Source organism: Artemia franciscana, chromosome 18, assembly GCF_032884065.1.
Source record: "Artemia franciscana chromosome 18, ASM3288406v1, whole genome shotgun sequence".
Taxonomy (NCBI): domain Eukaryota; kingdom Metazoa; phylum Arthropoda; class Branchiopoda; order Anostraca; family Artemiidae; genus Artemia; species Artemia franciscana.
Window position 1 is genome coordinate 12,854,474 of NC_088880.1, and position 22,676 is coordinate 12,877,149.

At 36.0% G+C, this 22,676-nt stretch overlaps 2 protein-coding genes across 3 annotated transcripts in view; both read left to right on the top strand.

Annotated features, from left to right (window-relative positions):
* LOC136038634 (lysine-specific histone demethylase 1A-like) overlaps positions 1–22,676 on the top strand; it is a gene marked incomplete at its 3' end in the record, with an annotated part of 406,525 nt that overhangs the window by 249,396 nt on the left and 134,453 nt on the right.
* The window catches only part of LOC136038633 (transcription initiation factor TFIID subunit 2-like), an 80,807-nt gene that overhangs the window by 26,651 nt on the left and 31,480 nt on the right, over positions 1–22,676 (top strand). For both annotated transcript variants that reach the window (XM_065721876.1, XM_065721878.1), the window contains exons 7-10: positions 6,012–6,225; positions 10,089–10,334; positions 12,941–13,149; positions 21,333–21,581. In XM_065721876.1, the coding sequence (XP_065577948.1) occupies positions 6,012–6,225; positions 10,089–10,334; positions 12,941–13,149; positions 21,333–21,581 (918 nt within the window). The remainder of the gene's footprint in view (positions 1–6,011; positions 6,226–10,088; positions 10,335–12,940; positions 13,150–21,332; positions 21,582–22,676) is intronic.

Here is a 22,676-nt window from a genome sequence, read left to right on the forward strand (position 1 = left end):
CCATTAAAATACCAAGGAAAATGAAATTTAAGTTTGATTATTTGAATTGGTTAAGTAGAGATTTAGACAACCATTTATTTCTTATAAAAAAATAAAAAAAGGAAAAATCTGGAAATTAATTTCTTATGAAAAAGATTTTCACATGGAGCTATGCAGTTTTTGGTAGTAAGAGCCTCAAAACGTAATAAAAAAGAAACATGGGTTGCAAATCAGCAAAGAATAAACTAAATAATTGGCACAAATAAAGTTTTTATACTCATCATCGAGGATATAATGCCGAGAAAAAAGCCGAAAATTATACTAAAACCCAAAGGGTGCAAAGAAAACCTGGAATGGAACTAGTGGATTATGTCCTGTTTGAATGTATTATAGCTTATTCTCTTTCTTGCTCTTTTCGGATTCATCATTGTCTTAAATTTAAATACCTGATATCGGATCAAGAGTGACAGTTCGACTAATTGGGGTATAAAAACTACAAGGATTCTCCTAATCAAGATAGGGCATACGAAACTATTCTTGGTAAATATTGTTCAAAACTACTAGTTTAGGAGGTAATTGCAAATGTAACAATTCTGCTAGTATCGAGCTAACTGAGAAAGGAGAGAGGCTTATATACAAAAAAGTTGCATATTCCATATTGGCTTTTGCATCGGAGTAGATCTAAAAAGGGGGGTCTAATGGCCCCTTATACTTTTCCTGTCGACATAGATCGCTGGTGATCGTATGCGTTTATCCAATCTGAAGGCCTGAATAATGCACTAAATATTATTTATTTTATTTAATTTATTTCTCTCAAAATTGAGGAGTGTATAAAATACGAAAATGAAATACATCACCAAACAAAATAAAATGAAACGACGGAATCATATGAAAAACTTCGAAAACTACGAATTTTTGTTTAAAGCGAAAATTTCGTTCTAAAGAAACGAAATCAGACATCAACCAACAAAACTAACATTAACTAACGAAACACAACAATTGATGATAAATTAGCTTAATAATATAACTGAAAAAATCCGTAGGAAAAAAACCTCATCAAACATCAACAAACTAAGCAAACAACTGGAAAAAAATCCATGTTGAACAGCCAATCTTAGTGTAGTCCTTATTTAACCCAAAATGAAAGGGGAAATCCCTTTTCTTAAACGAATTAGAAAGTGAAAAAGATTTCTTTATCAGATATTTGTCTCCTAATCACATTTTTGGTGGCTTACTTCATAGGAGGAGGGTGACTCCTGTCGGATGACAGACATAAAAAAGAAATGTAACATAGCATATGCTGTTTTGTGAGGATCGGCTGAAAATTGTTTCTCCCTTAAGACAAAAATGAAAGCCACGTTGCCCCTTCCCTTCAACGACAAAAATCTCTTATAGTTTCAACTTGATCCCCTTGACTTGAGAAAAAACACGCCCGCGGTCCTCTCCCCCCCCCCCCCCGTGGATACGGCCTTCCATACAACTCTCAGTACAGCTAAACATGGAGAATTTAACATATATCTATATATCTTCTATTCAAATTAAATTGAGTCAAAAATTGAAAGTAAAATTTTGGTGATTTAGGAAACTATAATATGGCACGACAAACGAGATAATCTTCCATGCTGAAGGAAAACATGCCAATTAATGAGATTTCCCTAGTGACAATTCTTTAGGCAGATATTATCAGATTTACACACATATAGACTTACCCCACAAGTATTATTTTGGAAAACGTTTTTAAGAAGCGAACTGATAGAATAGTACTTTATTATCAAGTAAACTCTCACAACAACAAAAAAACTGCTGAACTTGATGCCTTCAGTCAGCTATCCTACATTGTATACAAAAAAAAAACTTTAGCACATAAGTGCAATATTAAAACATTGTCTACAGCGATGAACCAAACTGGCCAGTCAAATAAAATGAGTACAAGGAATGAAATGAATAAAAATGGGTACTTAAGTATACAAACATAAGTACATAAGTAAAATGTAAGTAAAATAAGTGAAAGTAAGTAACACAAGTAAAATGAATAAAAATGAGGGCATAGGTAAAAACATAGATAAACATTATAAAAAACATACAGCGATGAATCCAACTGGCCTGTCAAGTAAAACATGGTCAAGTAAATCTCTGGGATCACAGATTGTGATCCCCTCAACTTTCACTTTAATCGAATTCCTTATCCCGCTGCACGTGTAAAATAGTCTAATATCTATTTTCTACTGTACAAATGTAACTTTTACTCAAAAAGAGGTATATTCTCAATATTTTACTTTTTATCGAAGGGGGGAAAAGCCCAACACTGAGCTCTAACTCGTGACCCCAAGAATAAGTATCTGATGCATGACAGCATAATCTTCAGATTTTCCATAGGGTAATAAAACATTTTGGAACATAGGTTAAGAGATAGGATAGAAAATAAGGAAATTCTTAGCCCGGTGCAAATGGGATTCAGATCGACTTTTAGTACTATTGACCCTATTTTTACTTCGGAGGTATTCGGAAGCAAATAGGCTAGAGAGAAGAACGGTCGGCTATTCGTAGCATTTTTAAATCTTAAGATTGCTTTTGACTGGGTAAATAGGAAGTTGTTAATTGAAAGTCTGTTAGAAATAGGCCTGCCATCTTGTTTTGTAGCGCTAATAGAAAGATCTATAAGAGGGTGAAGTGTTGTGAAGGATATGGGAAAATTTTCTAGGCTGGTTACGCCTCGTGTGGGAATGAAACGAGGATGCCTTTATCTCTCAAGTATCTCTCCGTGTTTATTAATTACTTAGATAGTTTTATAAAAAATAATGGAGCCATAAATATTGATGAAAACACACTGCCTTTCCATCATAAACAACAAAATATAAGTAGAACAATAGGGAAATATTCTCTATAAGACAGTGGAGTGTCTTATCTACATTCTATAAAATTCTACTGTCTCATAGAAAATATTTTCCTATTGTTCTACTCCTATTTTTTTGTTTAATAATGGAGCCCTAATATATGTTTGGATTGGTTAGGCTGTCGTTTTTGTTATTTGGGGATGAAGTAGCTCCAATGGTGGATTGTAGAGATAGTCGTCAGAAGCTATTAGATATAATGTATGATTATTGAGAAAAGAAGGATTTAGTGTTAAATGCTAAGAAGTCAGTATTATTGGTATTTAGAAGTAAAGGAGAGGTTGAATCTAAGGTTAGAGTTAATGTTGGAGAGAAAATGTTAGAAGCTATAGAGAAATTTGTTTATTTGGGTGCTAAGTTTAGCGTGCTAAAGGGGATATTTTGGCATGTTGAGGATTGTAATTCAAGGAGTAATAGGCTAATAATTATGCTATTGAGAAGCGAGCTTCTAGTCTACAGTATGGGTCAGAGGTTCTGGGATTCGCTAAAGCAGCTAGGTTAGAAGAAGTTCAACTAAGATATTTTAAGGTATTTATAGCCCTAAAGAACTCAATTAGTTCAGTGGCACTAAAAGATTTTTGTTTTTGTTTTTCTAACAGTTCGTGGTAATGAATTGTAAGTAAGGAGCGACCCGGGTCAATAGTAACCAAAACTGTAAAAAATGGGATTTTGAAACCAATAGCTACATCAAAAGAATCACATTTTAATGCTGATTTTAAATATATAAGTTTTATCAAGTTTAGTCTTACCCATCAAAAGTTACGAGCCTGAGAAAATTTGCCTTATTTTAGAAAATAGGGGGAAACAACCCCTAAAATCATAGAATCTTAACGAAAATCATACCATCAGATTCAGCGTATCAGAGAATCCTGTTGTAGAAGTTTCAAGCTCCTATCTACAAAAATGTGGAATTTTGCATTTTTTGCCAGAAGCCAGATTACGGATGCGTGTTTATTTGTTTTTTTTTTGTTTTTATTTTCCAGGGGTGATAGTATCGACCCAGTGGTCCTAAAATCTTGCGAGAGGGCTCATTCCAACGGGAATGGAAAGTTCTAGTGCCCTTTTAAAGTGATCAAAAAATTGGAGGGCACCTAGGCCCCCTCCAACGCTAATTATTTTCCTAAAGTCTCCGGATCAAAAATAAATATGGAAAAGTTTTTTCGACTGAAAGTAAGGAGCAGCATTAAAACTTAAAACGAACAGAAATCATTACGCATATGAGAGGCTCTCCTCCTAATACCTCGCTCTTTACGCGTAAGTATTTTTAGTAATTTCAACCGTTTATTCTACGGCTTTTGTGATTCAGGGGTCATTCTTAAGAAATCGGAACAACATTTACGCTTTAGTGTAAAGAGCGAGGTACTGACGAAGGGGTGACCCCCCCCCCCATCTACGTAATAATAACATGAGAATACAGAAGTTCGTTACGTAAGCTAATTTGTAAGTTACGTATATCTTTTACTAATAAAAACATTTGTAAAAAATTAAAAGTTCTAGTTGCCTTTTTAAGTAACCAAAAAATCGGAGGGCAACTAGGCCTGCTCCCCCGCTCCTTTTTTTCTCAAAATTATTCGATCAAAACACTGAAAAAGTCATTTAGCCAAAAAAAAATATTCAAATTTTGTTTTAATTATTCATCTGCTGAGAGCCAAAATCAAAACATGCATTGATTCAAAAAGTATTAAATTTTACTGTTTTACGTATTAATTTTTTTACTGTATTAAAAAATAGAGTTAAGATAAAGAGTCGAACTTTAGCGTAAAGAATGGGGCGTTGATGAGGAGGCAGCCTCTTTCATATACGAAGTAATTTCTATTCGTTTTAAGTTTTAATGTCGCTCCTTACTTTCAGTTAAAAAACTTGTTTATTTTTTTATTTAATTTCCTTGAAGAGTCCAATTAGGTTACCTAGAGCTTTTTAAGTCAGATTATTTGAAGAGTTTGAAGAATGGTAAACGTGATTCGTGGCCAAATCAGGTGATAGAAATACTGGACTGCTGTTGATGTGGGTGATGTGGAATGAAAGAAAAGACTCAATGGATAAGAGCGCGTAGGTTTGGAAGGAAGTGAAGCACACCCTTAGCAACTAAGAAATCCGAGAGTGGCAAGCCCACTATGTCTTTGAGGTTTTCCTCCTGAGTTGAGGGGTGGAGGTTTATTTTAAATTTGTTTCGAAAAAAGAGGATTTGAAGGGAATATTACTGGTGAAGGATATAGAAGCTTGGATAAAGAAGAGAGAAGAAAATGTAGGTTGGCAGCCGGCCCATTATTTTGCCCGATGTGTTGATGTGTGAATCATAATCTCTTTCATTTGGTATGCGAGTGTGAAGAGCTGTCTGAGTTGCGGAATAAATGTTTTAGAAGAGTGTTTGAGAGTGAGTGTTGGTTAATTGAGCGGATGTCTGAGGGGAATGCGTTTGCTACTAAATAGTTGGTTAAGTTTAAATGTATAGGGTTTAAACATAAGGAGTAATGTTTGAGGGGATACTTTGCTGAGATGTGTAGGCCTTGGAATTTATTATGTTTGCTGTTATTGGTTAGAAATGTTCACCTTGTGCTTTTTTAGTTTCATTTCAAGTTGTGTTTTGGTCTTTTTTTTTTTTGTGTATATGTTGCTACGGCCTACGGGCTTTATTAATAAAATTTTATCTTATAAATATGTTTTCTCTAGAGTTACGGAGATTGACCAATTATATTAAGTAATATATATACAAAAATAAACATAAACGTTTAAAAAAGGGAAGAAAAAAAACGGCCCTTGGACATAGGGCCGAAATATTGATTCAAAATAGATTTCCTTTGTCTTACGAAAAGAATTCCCTATTTTTCTTCTTGTTTTTGATGTTTGAAAAAAAAATGTCTCAGAATTCTGTACAAATTGTGGCTTCTAAGTTCGAGTGATGTATAGCTAATTTTAGGTTAAAACTTATTCTTACGTTCAGCCGAATAGATTTGTATTCTACTTTGTTCCAAAAAAAAGACTTAGTATACAAAAAAAGGGAACTGTAGGCCAAAATTTAGACAAACAAAGCAGTTTTAACGCTCCTTCTCTTCCCGAACAGCCAGGAATTCCTATTATACGAATTATGCAATTAAATATAACGTAAAGTATAAAGCGTGAATTTGCTTTTTTTTGTTACAGCGTCAACTTTCTGCATAGTTACGTACAAATAGACCAAACCTACATTACCCGACAAGCTCTCGCTAATGCCATATCGCAGCAATACTTTTCTTCGTTTATAAGTCGTCAGAACTGGAACGATGCCTGGCTGACCTTTGGCATTGCTGACTATTTGGGAGGATTGTATGTGAAAAAGTTTTTTGGAAATAATGAATATCGCTACCATATAATGAAGGTAGGTTTTTCGTCTCGCTAAAAGTCAGGAGTTATTTTTACCCTATCCTAGAGAATCCATGTTTCTATCCATATTAATCCCATTTCTATTCATATTATGAAGGTAGGTGTTTTAACATGCTAAAAGTCACGGGACTATTTTACCCTACGCCCAGAGAATCCATTTTAATCCCATTTCTGTTTATATAATCAGGGCTGGATTTAAAGCTTTGACACTTCTAGGCCCAAGCGTTTTTGTCGCTCCAGTTTTGCGAGATTTGTGGGGATATCCCCAAAAATGTGAGATAGTCGAAGCGCTGAACAGAACGTAACTGATGAGCCAAAAGTAATGAAAGAGAGAGATGATACGAAACTCTCAGCTGCCATTCTTGGGAGATATCTGATAGTTTATATGTGGCCATGAAATTCCTGTGTTGTTTATAATCACTTTTCTGTGAATAGGGAGCGCAGTGGTGAAGTGCAGCCGGCAATTTGACGAGAAATCACATCAGTCTAGTTTTTGTTCAGAAAAATTCACTCATTGATAATTTATTGCGCCCCCTGGCATTTTGTGTCCCTAGGTCCGGGCCTAGTGGGCCTATTGGTAAATCCAGGCTTGTATATAATAATGGGAAATTTTTTGTCATGATGAAAGTCAGGGGCTGTGTTTCTTGTTTGTTTCCCATGGATAAAAATATTTTATCCTTGTGCTATAATTGTATTATATAATTCCCCAATTGTTAAAATGTTATTATTTATTGAAGATGATTAAACCAAAAAAGAAAAGAAAATTCTTTCCGAATAATGAATATGGTGTATTATTATATTGAATTTAAGACATCTTACTTGGGAAGTCGGAGGGGAATCTCTGAAAAAATATTAAAGTTTGGATGGTTTTTAGTTCTTTTTTAAAGTTAAGTAAAAGAAGATTAAACAAAAACTAAAAAAAAGACTCCTTCTTCTCATAAATAATGAATATGGTGTATTACTATTGAATCTATAATATCTTGCTTGGAAGCCTCGAGATGAATCTCTGAAAATTTATTAAAGTTTTGGAGGTTTTTATTTTTTTTAGTTAAGTAAAGGAAGTCTAACAAAAACCGGAAAAAGACTCCTTCCGGTAAAACTCATTCGGAGGGGAATCTCTGAAAAAAAAGATTAAAGTTTGGAATGTTTTCGAAACTAGAAATTAGCCCTCTTGATCAGCAATTTACACAGGGATTTTGAAATTTAATCATAATAGGTCAGTCGAAGATGCCAGAAGGTTAGGTAAGCGATAAAATACCACATCATTTTCCAAGCAACAGTTTAGACAGAAAGCACCAAGGAAATGATCCTTGGGTGACTGTCGTTATTGACAAATGCTTATTAGAGTTTCCCATCTTGGATCTTTGAACCAATGTCAAAGGGTCCTAGTTACTGGTACTGTTAATTTTCCCATCTCTGATCTTGGAACCAATGTCAAAAGGTCCAGATACTGCTACTGTTAAAGAAATTAAAGACGTTTGAAGCCTTGCGTCGGAGTCCAATGCCACTTAACATAAGCTACAATGAAACTCCTCAGTTCAAAGCTTAGAAATTAAAGACGTTTGAAGACTTGCGTTGGAGTCCAATGCCACTCTGGACATAAGCATAAAGCGGAGTCCGGAGTCAACACAAGCTACAATGAAACTCTTCAGTCCAAAACTTAGAAATTAAAGACGATTGAAGACTTGCGTCGGAGTCCAAGGTCACTGGGATGAGAAATTACCTTTTCCTTTTATTTTTCAGCCATTTGAAATAAAAAGTTTATCAGTAAGCTACAAAATGGGAAAAGCTAAAGAACCATATTTGGGACAAAAAAGTGGCAACACTGACAGCAGCATTGACTTCAATTGCGAAAAATTTGCTACGAAGAGCCACTACTTGCTAAAACTGATAAAGTCAAAATTTAGAAAGAATCTTTTTGAAATCCAATTAAGAAAAGTAGGTTTTAGCTGAATTTTAAATTAAAGACTAGAAATATTGACTTTTCTCTGATATAAACTGTTTTATTCATAAATTTAGGCAGGAGGTTGCTTCAGACCCACCTAAAATTTATCTTATATTTACTTGTATCCTCACCTTACATTTAATTATGGTGCTACTTTATATTTTCATGTCTAATTTTATCCATAGTCACCAGTATAGTATTCTGTGTACTTAGACTGCATATTTATAACACTCTCTGTATTTAGACTTTGGTGAATCCATTGTGTCTAAGTGTTTCCAATGCAACTTGCTGGAAAATGGGTGATTTAAATGCTATTTAATGACTTATTACTTGTAATCGGTTCACTTATAAAGACCTTTAGCTTTGACAAGTATTCACGACTTTGTCGTCAAATATTGACGACTCTTGACAAGTTATCCACTTTATAATCTTATGCTAGTACTATGACAATATAGCTATAAGTCTCTGTTTAATGTAATAATAATAATAATGATAATAGCTTGTTTGTTACCCGCTATTAAATATAAATAAAAATACAGTGAAGAAATAAAAAACTTGAACCCAAGCAAAAACTAGCTCAAAAACCTAGTGAAAACCTGATACGAATGAGACTTCAAAATGGCTGCCCCTCTTGTAGACAAACCGTCTTCCAGTGTCTGGGAGTGTAAGAACTACACAGTTTTTCTTCTTTTTTTTTGTACCATGGTGGCAAATACAAGAAAAATGTAGCACTAGTTGACCTATATGGTACACAGTATCCCTTTCCATAAAGGGATAGAGCCCTCTCCAGGGTTCTTTTATTGAAAAAATAAATCGTTATCAAACCAAACGAATACTTTGTACGTTCTTAAACCGCATGGAACCTTTGAATTTGGCCTACTTCTATTATAACATAATATATTTTGACAATTAAAAACGCAAATTGATCCGGACATGGCAAGCAAATTGATTTTGCGTTTTTTCGCGGGATATAAATATGCAAATTGACTTGCGTTTGGCTAGCTTGGTTTGGCAAGCAAATTGATTTGTCTTTGATAATAATAGTTTATTTTTTGTGAATAAAAACACAATTTCATTTACGATTCTCAAGCTTCTAGAGCCTATGGTATATATTTTTTTATGATAACTTTTGTTGTTAATAAATTTAATTCGATGATTTGTAATGCAAGTTTTTTTTTCTTTGTTTTTACCAAAATCTGTTGCAACATTTTGCGTTTTGAATGCACGTTGACTTGGTATTAAAAATGTCAATTACTAAGTTTACTTATTTCTATTAAAAAGAACGGAAACTATAAGTGGACAAAAAGGATCTTCGGTTTCTTAATACTTAACTATATACATCTCTTATGTCGATAAGAGGTAGATATATACGGCCAAAATATAAGACAGGGGGATTGTATCAGGCTTTTTTCGGGTTAGATTGGTCAGGTCCGAAACTAAAAGGCTTTCGCCATTATTTTTTCGAGTAAACGAAGCCTTTTAGATCATGTCAGAGGAACCTTATCAATCTACCGTTAGCCCAAGTATAAGATTTGAGTGTAAGATTCTTTGCAGCAAGCCTTTCGAAGAAAAGTAAAAAAAAAATTTTACCTAAAGTGAAATGTGGGGGCACAAAATTTTAATAAAGTTGAAATGTCGGGCACATTTAATCTCTGTCACGACCAAACAGTAAAATAGAAATAAAGAGGTTTCCCCATAGGAAACAACTGATTTACACTTTGGTTTGGAAATAAAAAAAAACTATTAGAATTTATTTTAATTGATATTTATTTTTTGTTTTAAACGAAAACATAAACAAGAATTGTTTGGGCATAAAAAATGTATGCACTTTCGAATTCAGCATAAAAGGTTCCTACTAGAATCTACTACTGTATATATCTAGGGGCAAAAGATTAATTTTCTGTCATTTTTAGGAAATGGAGGCAGTTGTTGAGTATGAGCAGAAGCATGGAGGCATAATACTTGACCCAAGTCAAAGTCCATCCCCTACTGTGTTCCCTGGCTCAGTTCCACCCCCAAAAGCAATAGAGAACCAATTTCATTTCCCCCTAGATTCGGTACATACTGTCTCACCAGAATACGTTGAGGTAATGAGAAAGAAAGCACATTTAATTATTCGTATGTTGGAGCTACGGATTGGCTACCAAATGTTAATGCAGGTTAGTATTTAAGTTATTTTCTATAGCTTCTATTCGCGGTGCCTAGCAGGTGGTGGGAGAGCTTACCTAATGTATTTAAAACATTTTTTTTCTTAATATTTCTTAATCTTTTTATGTAAATACAGCTTTTATATATGTATATTTATTCAATAATTTGTAAATTATTTCTCGGATGTGGAAATAATGATTTATTCTGAAATTGGTACCATCATTTTCTGGTGTGAAAATACGATCTGGATAGGTCACGACTTTGAGACAATTCGCTTAGGGCCTTAATTTTGGAATAGACAGTTTTCATATGAATGGTGTCACAAATGCTTGGAAAAGTTACAATAAATTTTGCTGAAGATGATGTTCTGTGCTAAGTATTAAAAACATCCCAACACATCCCAGTTTAGTTTGATTGCTGAAAGCATAGAAAAATTCGTCAGTATGAGTATGCAAAAAGGTTTGCCGAATAAAATAAAATAAATGTTGTTTTGGTTAAAGATTAAAAAAGATGTCTCTCTCGTCAACCAGACGAGTTTGGTCTCCTGATAATTATTTTTAAAGGAACTAACTGTTTTCTTATTTAGATACCAATGCTAAGGACTTAGGAATTAATCATGGTATTATGCTCAAGTGGTATAGCAACTTGACCTAACACGTGTTGGTTTTGACACTAGTTTATTGGTTTAACACGGAGGTACTTCGACTTAGCATGGGGATGACACGGGGAGTTTTTGATATTATTTATTTTCATGCTTAAGCCTCAAATTTAACACGGACTACCAAAGTGAAAGCATTTAGCTAGTATTTTCATTCGAAACTGTATAACAATATGATAGGTATATCCCACTAAGGCCATCTGAGTGTTTCTTTAACAAAGATTCAGCAGTTATATCCAGCATGGGCGTAAAACTATGCAAGGAATTAGCGACATGACAGGTGCTTTTGATGTGTCTGGTGTTTTGAATCATGCTAAAGTGGATTTTTAATCTTTTCCTAGGAAATATGTAATTGTACTATCGTCATCAATGCTATGATTGGAATAGTCCTAATCTAGGGGTCCTACCAACTCCTGGCTTCCAATCGATCTAGGTTTGTATAACATGATGTGGCGCAACAACAAATTTATTTTTGAACTAAGTACAAAAACAATCTGAGTCGAAGCGATCGACTTACTTGTGGGGCGCGTTGTATCTTGTTTGAACCGGAATCACGCAAAGACTCTATCCTTTGAAATTCGACAAGAATTTACCAGGAGCCTGGAAGACATATGAGGTGCTTTTTGATGTGTCTGTTGTTGTGAATCATGCTATAATAGATTTTTAAGCTTTTCCTAGGAAATATGTGATTGTGCTATTGTCATCATTGAGTGGGTCCTACCCACTCTGGGCTCCCAATCGATCTAGTTTTGTATAACTTCAGTTATGCGGCGCAACCACAATTTTATTTTTGAACTAAGTACAAAAACAATCTGAGTCGAAGCGATCGGCTTACTTGTGGGGCACGTTGTATCTTGTTTGAACCGGAATCACGCAAAGATTCTATCCTTTGAAATTCGACAAGAATTTACCAGGAGCCTGGAAGACATATGAGGTGCTTTTTGATGTGTCTGTTGTTGTGAATCATGCTATAATAGATTTTTAAGCTTTTCCTAGGAAATATGTGATTGTGCTATTGTCATCATTGAGTGGGTCCTACCCACTCTTGGCTCCCAATCGATCTAGTTTTGTATAACTTCAGTTATGCGGCGCAACCACAATTTTATTTTTGAACTAAGTACAAAAACACTCTGAGTTGAAGCGGTGGACTTATTTGTGGGGCACGTTTTATCTTGTTTAAACCGGAATAACGCACAGACTTTGTCCTTTGAAATTCAAAAAGAGTTTACCAGAAGCCTAGAAGCTTATTTATGCTGGATTGGGAGTTTAGAAGTTCATGGGGACCCATGGGAGCAGAGAAAAATAGAAAATGAATCATTAGTGTCCTACCAAGTACTATTGAGTCTAGCCTCCTGCCTGGTAAAATTTCAGTGAGTTAGAAGTCAGCTGGACCACCTCAGGATTGATTAGGTTTAGCTTAAAAACTCTTTTGTTTTTCAGTCAATTAAAAGATATTCGATTTGTTGGCTGTTCAAAAATTTAAACCATTCTTTAAACTATAATAATCGGTTACTAGCTAAACTGTGTAACGTTTGTAAGTTCTGAAATTTCCCGTTCTTTGCACCTGTTTGTTGTATTTTCTCAGCAACGGGATCACAACAACTCTGGTGACTATACGACGAGCATGGAGAGTACCTCCTTCGCCTCCTTCCCTGGGTTAGCAATTATTGAACCACTATGAGACATAGCATCATAGAGTCTAAGCCTGCCATCGGCAGATGCATTGAAGCTTAGAATAAGCGATCAATAGACACGCCTTTTGTTCCCTCCTAGGACAGTAAATGTGTCGTGTTTCCTGTGTTATTATTATGCCTTTATTGTGTTATGAATTTCTTCTTTGTTTTACTTTTAATTTTCCACTTTTTTCTTTTTTCTCTTTTTAGGCTATACTCCGTTTTTCATTTGTATTTGCAACGGGTCATAAATAAATCCAATTCAATTTAATATTTAATTGTTTAGGTCTTTAACAAGCAGTTGTCATTGGCAACTGCCGCTGCAAAGAAAGAGTTTGCACAGGACCAATGGTCGTCAATGTTAATATCCACTGAGGGATTCACAAAAGCTATTCACACTGTCACCGGTAAAGATATGGCGGCCTTTATAGATCAGTGGGTTCATGTTGCTGGCCATGCCAAATTTACAATGAAATTTGTCTTCAACAGAAAAAGGTAAATTTGACCGTGATTTCCTGATATGTACTGCTGCAATTTTTTGATATTCTTATATGTGACAAAACAATACAATAAAATAATAATACAATAAAATACCGTGTAAATAATATAACCGTGATAAATTTGTTCCGTAATGCACTGTGAAAACAATGAAAACGGTATAGATTAGTGCTTTGATCACTAATAGGTGCTGTGTATTGCTGCAAATTGTTGATAGACTTATTTGTGACAAAAACAATAATTCACAGAACACTGAGAAATGAAAAAAAAGAAATATAATCAGAAGCTAATAGTGCAAAAATGGGAGATTTGAAGTTTTTACATTATGACATACACTGGCTGTTTAGTCATAACGAAAGATGAATATTGGTGTTATCTTGAACATAAGGATGCGTGTAATCGCCGAAAAAAATCAATAATAGCAGCAGCAGAAATTTAGTATAACAAAAATATTAATTATAAATATAGGGCCGTCAAGATGGCTTGAACTTGTGACCTTCAGATTGCTGGTCCAGTTTCTCACCTTCTTGGCTATAGTTGGCCAAGAAATTTGACCGCCTAGGTTTCTCTAGAATCGAACAAATAAGTCAAGATCCGATAATTTCTAGCTACAAATTAAGGCCTTAATTCGTGAGCGGGGAAGTAAAGTTCAAAGAAGATGTAAAGCTTTCTTATTTTTGAGCTGGTGGATCAATCCATATTTTTACCCTAACGGACTTTATGAGTGTGTTGAACCAGGGATATAGAAGAGGAGATAATAGCGAACGCTCAACAGTGTTTTACAACAGTGGTAACTGTGCTTTTAGGGGAATTCAGGCTCTTTTTCGACCCTTTTTCGTAATAAAATTTTACTATGAAGATTAATCGAAACACTGTTTACCATTTCTAAGTCAGCTTCAAACACTAATTTTTCCCATTGGACTTTTTTTTTCAAAACATGTTTTTAAACTTCCGGTTACAATGGGCTCTGGTTGGTCTTAACTAGGTTGCTAAAGGGGCTGAAAGGGGTAGCGTTAAAAAGGAGAGTGTGGCTATTGGTATTCGTACGATACCCGTTTCATGTTTCCAGCATTTCTAATCGAGAAATTACATCAACAAATTCCATTTTTAGTGGTACTTTTTTATGGCACTTTTTGGTGGAATTATCGAAACAACTCTACAAAGAGCGCACTAAATATGATCAACAGCTTTAAATGAGACATTAAATTTCTCATATGATGCTTCAGTGCGCTGCTACTTTTGCTAGTCACCCAATGATTTATGAAACTTTCGAGGGAAATCGGAGGGAAATTATGCAAGAGGGAAGATAGTAAAAATCAGGTTTAAGGTTTCTGATCAGGGAGATTATATGTTACCCCTTTCATAATAACTAATATTTCCACTTTAGATATGGCAACAAACTGCGCCATTTGGCACTTCATGACAGTGTTATTAAGACGAGTTTATAAAAATCAGGTAATGATAAAGACTTTTTTTTAAATGATACCTTAAATATCTCTCTATGATAAAGTACCCTGTTAGCTCTGTTAGTCAGTAGACAATTTATTGAAAATATTTGAGAGGGGGAGAATAGGGAATATAGAAGAGGGGGATTGTAAGCCTCAGGTTTAGGGTTTTCAACTATGGAGACTATAATATTACCCTGTTCTATCTTTTCAGCCTTTCCATTCCAGAAATTTCACCGAGAATGGACTTTTTTGGGTTGTCATATTGCAGTTTATGATGGTATTATCAAGTTGGATTTAAAAAGGGGTTAGACATTAAATTCGGCTTTTAAATGAGCCCTTAAAGAGCTTTCTATGATGTTCCAGTACCTCACTCAGTCTTTGAATTTGAGAAATGACACTCAAATAGCTCTTTTCTCGAATTTATAAAAGATAGATTTAAAGCTTTGTCGCTTCTAGGCCCAAGTTTTTTCTGCTCCGTTTTTGCGAGATTTTCGGAGAAATCCCCGGAAATTCGGGGATAGTGGAAACACTGAACAGGACGTAACTGATGAGACAAAAGTAATGAAACAGAATAACGAACTTTCATCTACCATTCCTGCGACATATCCGACAGTTCATAAGTGGCCACAGAATTCCTATGCTGTTTTAAAATCACTTTTCGTTGAATAGGCTGCACGGTAGCGCAGTGTACCTGCCCTTTTGATGATAAATAGGGCTTAGGATTAGTCCCTAAAAGTCCCTAAAGTCCCTTTTTTGGCTGAAATCCCATTCAAGTCCCTTTTTATGCAGAAAGTCCCTTTATCTCAAAAGTCCCTAAAATTCGTTGTTTGGGAGCAGGGTATTTTGAAAATTGAAGCCTGATATACTTGAGACCCTCTTTAGATAATATAGCTTTTCTACAAATCAGGTTTTACTGAGCTCTTCATTACGCCATTGCAGCTCAGGAAGAAGCAACAAAACTGTGGAAACTTTGCTTGTGACCAAAGTGTCTATTAACTGTTGTAAAACATAGGTAGCTAATAACAGCACAAAATTGGCCTAAATGATGGGTGGGATAGATGGGTCACATTGTGGTGCCGTTCAAGGATAGAGAGCTCAAAAGTCCCTAAAATTCGTTGTTTGGGAGCAGGGTATTTTGAAAATTGAAGCCTGATATACTTGAGACCCTCTTTAGATAATATAGCTTTTCCACAAATCTGGTTTTACTGAGCTCTTCATTACGCCATTGCAGCTCAGGAAGAAGCAACAAAACTGTGGAAACTTTGCTTGTGACCAAAATGTCTATTAACTGTTGTAAACATAGGTAGCTAATAACAGCACAAAATTGGCCTAAATGATGGGTGGGATAGATGGGTCACATTGTGGTGCCGTTCAAGGATAGAGAGTAACATTGGCTTATAGGGTGGTTGGAATGGATTGGTCGTATTGTGATAACGTTCAAGGATAAATGATTTCCTGTAGCTTCATAAAATGAACCATACCAGTATGATTTTGTTCGACTTGACTTGTATTCCAATGGTACAAACTATATATTCTTTCCCTCTAAAGGTTTGCTATTAAACTAATAGCAGTTAGAAGAGGGGAGTACCATGGGTGTAATATTCAGATGGTAAAAACCTACTTGTCTTTCACCTCTTCCAAATGTATTTAGGAAAGACAATGAGCAACTGCAAATTCTGTTGCTCTCGGGTACCTAAAGAAGACATGAGTGGCAGAAAGATAAACAGATGGTGTAGGATTGGTGATTGGGTTTTTTTTCACTGCAAAATATGCAGGAAAAATCTTTGCTGTCGTGAAAGCTTTTCCACTTTGAAACAGCATGCTTAGTTGGACCAGCACTATAAACATATTATGATCTGTTTCAATCCGCTACAATCACGATTTTGTGAATCCGCTAGGGAACAGCCCCAATCATATGTGCCATCAGCTACCAATGGAAGTAAAACTCATGAGATGTTTTGTGACAAAGATGTGGCATACAAAGCAGAAATCATCTGGGTACTCAAGTTCGTGCAAGCTTGTATGTCTGCAGCTTTGTTTGACGGAATCATTGATGTATTTGAAACCATGTTCCCTGGTAAGCTACCACCCGGGATGTCAATGAGTGTGGAGAAAGCTATGTACTTGATAACTGATGCATGTCACCTACGCTGTGAACCGAGTCTTGATAAGGATATAGGTTCAAATTCAAGCTCCTTTTATTATCAATATACTTCCATTTATAAACAAAAATATCCCAAAGGGCTCAATGGACCGATATTTGGGAAAAAGACAACAAAAAACAAAAACAAAATATAAATAACTTTTAAATACGTTCACTCTTAAAATATATTTAGATTCTACTCACCAATTCTCACCCGAGTACAACTGGTCTCCGCATCACCTACTTAAATAAAAATACTTAAAAGATTTACATTGAGGAACCAACACTCACATTATCCAATTCTAAATAATTACAATCAATCTAAATAATTAAATAGTTAAACAATGCAAATAACTGATCAATATTATAATTTAATTAATTTTTTTTAATCAAAAATTTCTTTAACTGTTTCTTGAAGGAGCCTATGGTACAGGACCTTCGAATCCCAACAGGAATGGAGCTCCAGGCACGCCCGACAGCAAAAATCAGACCAAAGTCTGAGCGCACTGCAGGGATGGATGGTACGAGCATATAGGTGAAGCTCGCTTTGTTCTTACGCATTGATATTCCAAACAGTTAAAGAAAAAAAGAGCTACAGATTAGAGTAACTTCTTATCTTCCTTAAAACTTACGTACTTAGACTTAGGTCTTCCCATGCCACGTGGCTAATAAGGCGACAACGGTGCCTCTCTATGAAGACCTCTCTTGTGCTTATGACCAAAGTTGTTTGAGTGACAATATCAAAAGCACAACATCCTTCTCAAGGTATTTGCCTAGTGTGCCTTCTGTTGCCCACAACTTCTGATAACAGAAGGAACCCAACACCACACATCATGGGGTAGGCGGCCCTCACCGAACTGCACCATGGGTTCACGCTTTGTCTTTTCACGTATAGAGGTGTTAGTGAGCTTATCAGTCCACTGGATACCAAGGATGTGCCGAAGACAGATGTTATCAAAACCCTGGATTCGGCTTTCCAGTCGCTTTTTCAACGCCCATGATTCGCCGCCATACATTAGTACGGTGAGGATGTTACTATTGAAAAGCTGGAACTTGAGCTTTAAGGAGTATGCTGGGCTCCTCCACACATTTCTTAGCTTATTGAAGGTGCTTCCTGCGCACGCAATGCGTGTGGTAGTTTTCTGCTCAAGGCTACCATTACATTTAGTATCACTAATGATACTACTCTTCAACCTCCTCTAGTAGATCAGATCCGACTTTGAGTGATGGGGTAGGTAGGGTATTGACGTTGTTTCACATGACTTTTGTTGTCTGTATACTGATTGACAGACCAACTCGTCTGACCATGCTGGAGAGTACAGCAATATCAATATGTAGCTCCTCTCTTAAATGAGACAGGAGAATTAAATCGTCAGCAAAATCACCGTCACAGAATTTACGGTTTTGATTCAGCTGAATTCCACCTCTGAAATTACATATTCGAAGTACATAGTCGATGAGAATAGCAAATAGCACTGGGGAGAGGATACATCCTTGGCGGACCCAGACTTCACACTGAACCATTCGATAGGGTCCCCATGATCAGTCTATACAGCACATAACTGACTCTCGTATAGCGTGACAATCATACAAAATCTTGTAGGGGAATTCATAATACCTTAGTATTCTCCATAAGTCTCTGTGGACCGAGTCAAACGCTTTCAAAAAGTCAATGAAGGCAATAATAATCTTATTCTGTCATTCGTTCGTTTCTTCTATGAGTATCCTCAAACTGAATATCAAATCAGCGCACGATCTCCCTGGTCGAAACCCATGTTGCTCATCTGTTAGTATTGCGTCGACCTTTGACTGAATACGGTTCAGTAGTACTTGGCAAACAATTTTACTCCCTACAGACTTCAGAATGATGCCTCACCAGTTATTGCAGTCGTTTGTTCTGTCTTTCTTAAAGAGCTTAACGATAACCCCTTTCTTCCAACCAATGGGAATATTTTCAGTTTCCTGAATCTGAGAAAGAGCCTTGGGGAGGGGCTCGGCAGTGGCTTCAGCTCCATACTTCGAGAATTCGGGCTGTAAGCCGTCAACTCCTGTAGCTTTGCCATTGTTAAGCTTATGCAATACTTTGATGACTTCAAGCAGGGTTTGTAGGCGACGGAAAGTTTAATACCTCATTGAAGTATTCTTTCCATCTCTTATCAATATCTTCCTTTTTTATAAGAAGTTGTTCAGCCTTACTTTCAGTTGGAGGTGCTGGCTTTCTGAAATCTCCAGTTATTTCCTTTGTGATACAATAGACTGTCTGACTGTCGCTCTAATGATGGCTGCCTCTGCTCCAGCTGCCTTTGTCTCAAGAAAGAGCCGTTTGTAAGTTCTGGTAGACTACTTTACGAACTTGCGGTCTTCGGTATATTCAGATTTCAAAAAATCTTTGTACACAACAGTGGACTCGCTCTCGCATGATTCCAACATTATTTTGGCTTCTTTTCGGTTACTCATAAGTTTCCAAGATTTTGAAGTCGCTGATCCTGCTCTCTTTCATTCTTCGCATACCCGAGGTTTTTTTTCGGCGGCACCCCGCAAACATTGTACAATAGACTCCCATCTCTCGTTTACTTTTGCAGTAGTGTCTTCAGTTGAAAGACTTTCAAACCTATAAGCTAGATTTACACAGTATGCTTGTCGAAGATTCTTGTCCTGGAGCTTTCGTACTTCAAAGGACTTGATAGTGTTTTTACATTTCTTCACGGTCTTCAACTTAAGTTTGAAACTGGCAATTATCAGTTGGTGGTCAGAGTATGAATCTGCACCGCAGTAAGTTCGCACATTCTCTAGCGATCGTCTGTAACGCTTTTTCACTAATATGTGGTCAATTTGGCTTCTTTTAACAATGTCAGGAGAAGTCCAAGTTTATTTGTGTACTTCACGGTGGGGGAACCATGATCCACCTACTATCAGGCTATGACTAGCACAGATATCAACCAGACGCACTCTATTATCATTGATAACACGTAGGCCATGTTGGCCTAGCACATCAGGCTCAAGACTATTATCATCTACCAACTTTGGCATTAAACTCGCCACACATAACTAATACATTGTGCTCAGGTACTGTATTGAGTATGTCGTTCAAATCACTATAGAAACTGTCCTTTGTGTCCTCACCAAGGTCGTTTGTGGGGGTATAGGCTGCAACGACGGTAAGTTTAGACTGGGAGCTTTCAAAACGAGCCTTCATTATTCTTTCATTCTTAGGTACAAATTTCAACATCGATTTATTTGCTTGTTTACTGACAACTAGGGCAACTCTGGCTTCGCGTCTCTTCTCCGCGTATCCTGTAAATTACATAATTTGCATGTTGTTTACATATAGGATTTATCATTGGAAAAGAGGGGAGTGTTTGACCCTGTTTGGGTCTGAAAAGATTAGGGTATTAAGGTGAAGTTTAAGGGACGTTGAATTAAATTAAAAGATACATTTTGCGGCCCTTTTATCTAAAGAGTGCATATACAGTATCTTAGGAACGGCTTTCATTTCTGAAACTTTCATTACTACTACTGCTACTATGACTGCAACTACGACTAATTGGGAATGCAACTACGACTAATTGGGGGTGTTGAACAAAATAAAAAGACTGTGTGCATCTAGGTGCTTACAAGGCCGTACCTGCAATATCTCAGGAACTTTCAGAGAATGTTAAGGAGGATGTTGCTCTAAATAAAAAGACAATAGATACATCCATACTGTTTAAAGGGCGTATCTATATTGAACTCAGGAATTCTTACGGGTATTAAATTGGAATACTAAGGGGGATACTAAGGATTATGTTAAAATAAATCAAAAGACACTATATGCATCTAGGTTGTCAAAACGACATATCTTCCAAACCTTAAGAACAGTTAAGGATATTAAGTTGAAACTTTCATAATGTTGAGCGATCTGTTGAACTTAAATAAAGTAATTCTTGGTCGAATTAAACAGCATCGGCATCACTTCATCCCTAAGTTTATATAAAATTGATTAGGGAGAAAACGTCGATACTTTAGTATGTGCTTAATAGAAATTAGAAAATCAGAGAGCACGACTTAGAAAGCACCGTTCAATGTAGCTCAGCAGAACTAGGAACATTCAAAATAAGCCATGTTTATTTGATCCAACTGTGACCTTGTCTAAATTAAATATAAAATAGTTAAAGCTAGGCTAGTATGCACGACAACATGCATACGTGTAAATAAGTACACTGATTGTATTCCTTTGACCAGTGGTTCATCTCTGGGAAAATGTGAAGAAAAAAAGAGACGTAGAATTTAGCGCAACTAACATTTTATTTAGATTTTTATAGAATTATTTTGCTGGGTGCTGGATGGGTGCAATCATTCGATAAAAACGAAGATAAATCATACTTTAACTACATTATTTAGACCTGAAGTCGTAATTTTTTTTAGAGTTAAATTTTTTTACCTTTCTCATCCATTTCCTATACTCGCTGATTTCGGTCAAGGCGAGAGCTGCTTAATAGCGCTGGCGAGTTTCTCTCTGGGGGGTTAACTTCAGTTTAATCTTACAAGTTTCTTAATTAGCCACCTCTGTCTCTTATATAAACCTGCTAATCTATCTTTCCCTTTTTCAGGAACACAGTTGAGTTGGAGCTACATCAGGATGTAGGACTAAGCAATTCAGCTCTCGGCACAAAAAGGTACATGGGCCCTTTGGTTGTGGCACTGCAGGAGTTAGACGGTACATTTAGACATACACTTCAGATTGAGAGTAATCCTGCCAAGGCAGACTTAACCTGCCACTCTAAGTCAAGGAAGAACAAGAAGAAGAAAATTCCTTTGTTTACGGGGGAAGAAGTTGATATGGACTTAAGTGCCATGGAGTCAGTATTTGGTTCTATTTTTTTCTTGGTTTGAATATAATATTACTATTGCTACTGCTACTAATAATAACTCAGTTCAGTAGCAACCCATTTCTCCTTTGCTTATTCTGTTCAAAGCTTCATTCCCCCTCCATGAAGTTGCAATCTCCTTTAAATCATTCCTTATATCTTCATGCGACCTCATTTGTAGACCAACTGCTTTTCTTTGCGACCTAAATAGATGACCAAAACTACAATCTTTGGCAAGCTGTCCTTTTTTCATCGGAGTCATTGTAAATTTTTTCCATTATAGCCCTCAAAAGTGAGATTGAACCATATTTTTAGCACATCTTATTGTTTGATATACGGTTGGTTAGTAAACGGGTAACTAAGACTAACCTTAGGCAATTACTCTGGAAAAAATTTGACAAATGTTTTTCGATTTTTAGAAGCGCCCACGTTTCAGTATCACACTTGAAACCCATAGTTGAATTTGCCCTAATTGGTGTTTCCTCTTATTGGTTATTTCGCTTATTTTAGAAACAGCACTATAGCAAGCTTTTAACGGTAAAACTTCACTGTGAATAAGGCAAAACCTTATCCACACTTTGTTTCTAGTGGAGTTGCCACGGATATGTAATTCGTGACACATTTAGATGTAGATATTAATGCACTTTTGCTAGAAATCGGAGCAGATGCGGAAACGGATATAAAAAAAAATATTAAAAAACCTAAGTTGAGGAATATAAATTGTAAGGCAATTTTCTAGTTAAAAGAAATTTAAAAACTGCAAATATTAATTCAGAATCTTAGATTGATCAAGAAAAACAGAGGATGATCTAAATTTCAAATCTAGCGAAAGTGTCTTAAATTTTGAAACTAATAACTTTGCAGTTTGGAAGTGTTTAGGTAATTTCTCAGGTGACTCCTATAATCAGACCTTGGTTTTAAATATCGTTAGCTGAATACCTCAACGAGCGGTGATAAAAGATATTGAGGAGTTGCTTGATATGCCAAACCAATGGGGTTTACTGTTAATTGATCAAACGAGTCATGAGGCTACCAGGGAGATATTTCTAGCCATTTATCCTGCCCATTACTTTGATTATGATTTCT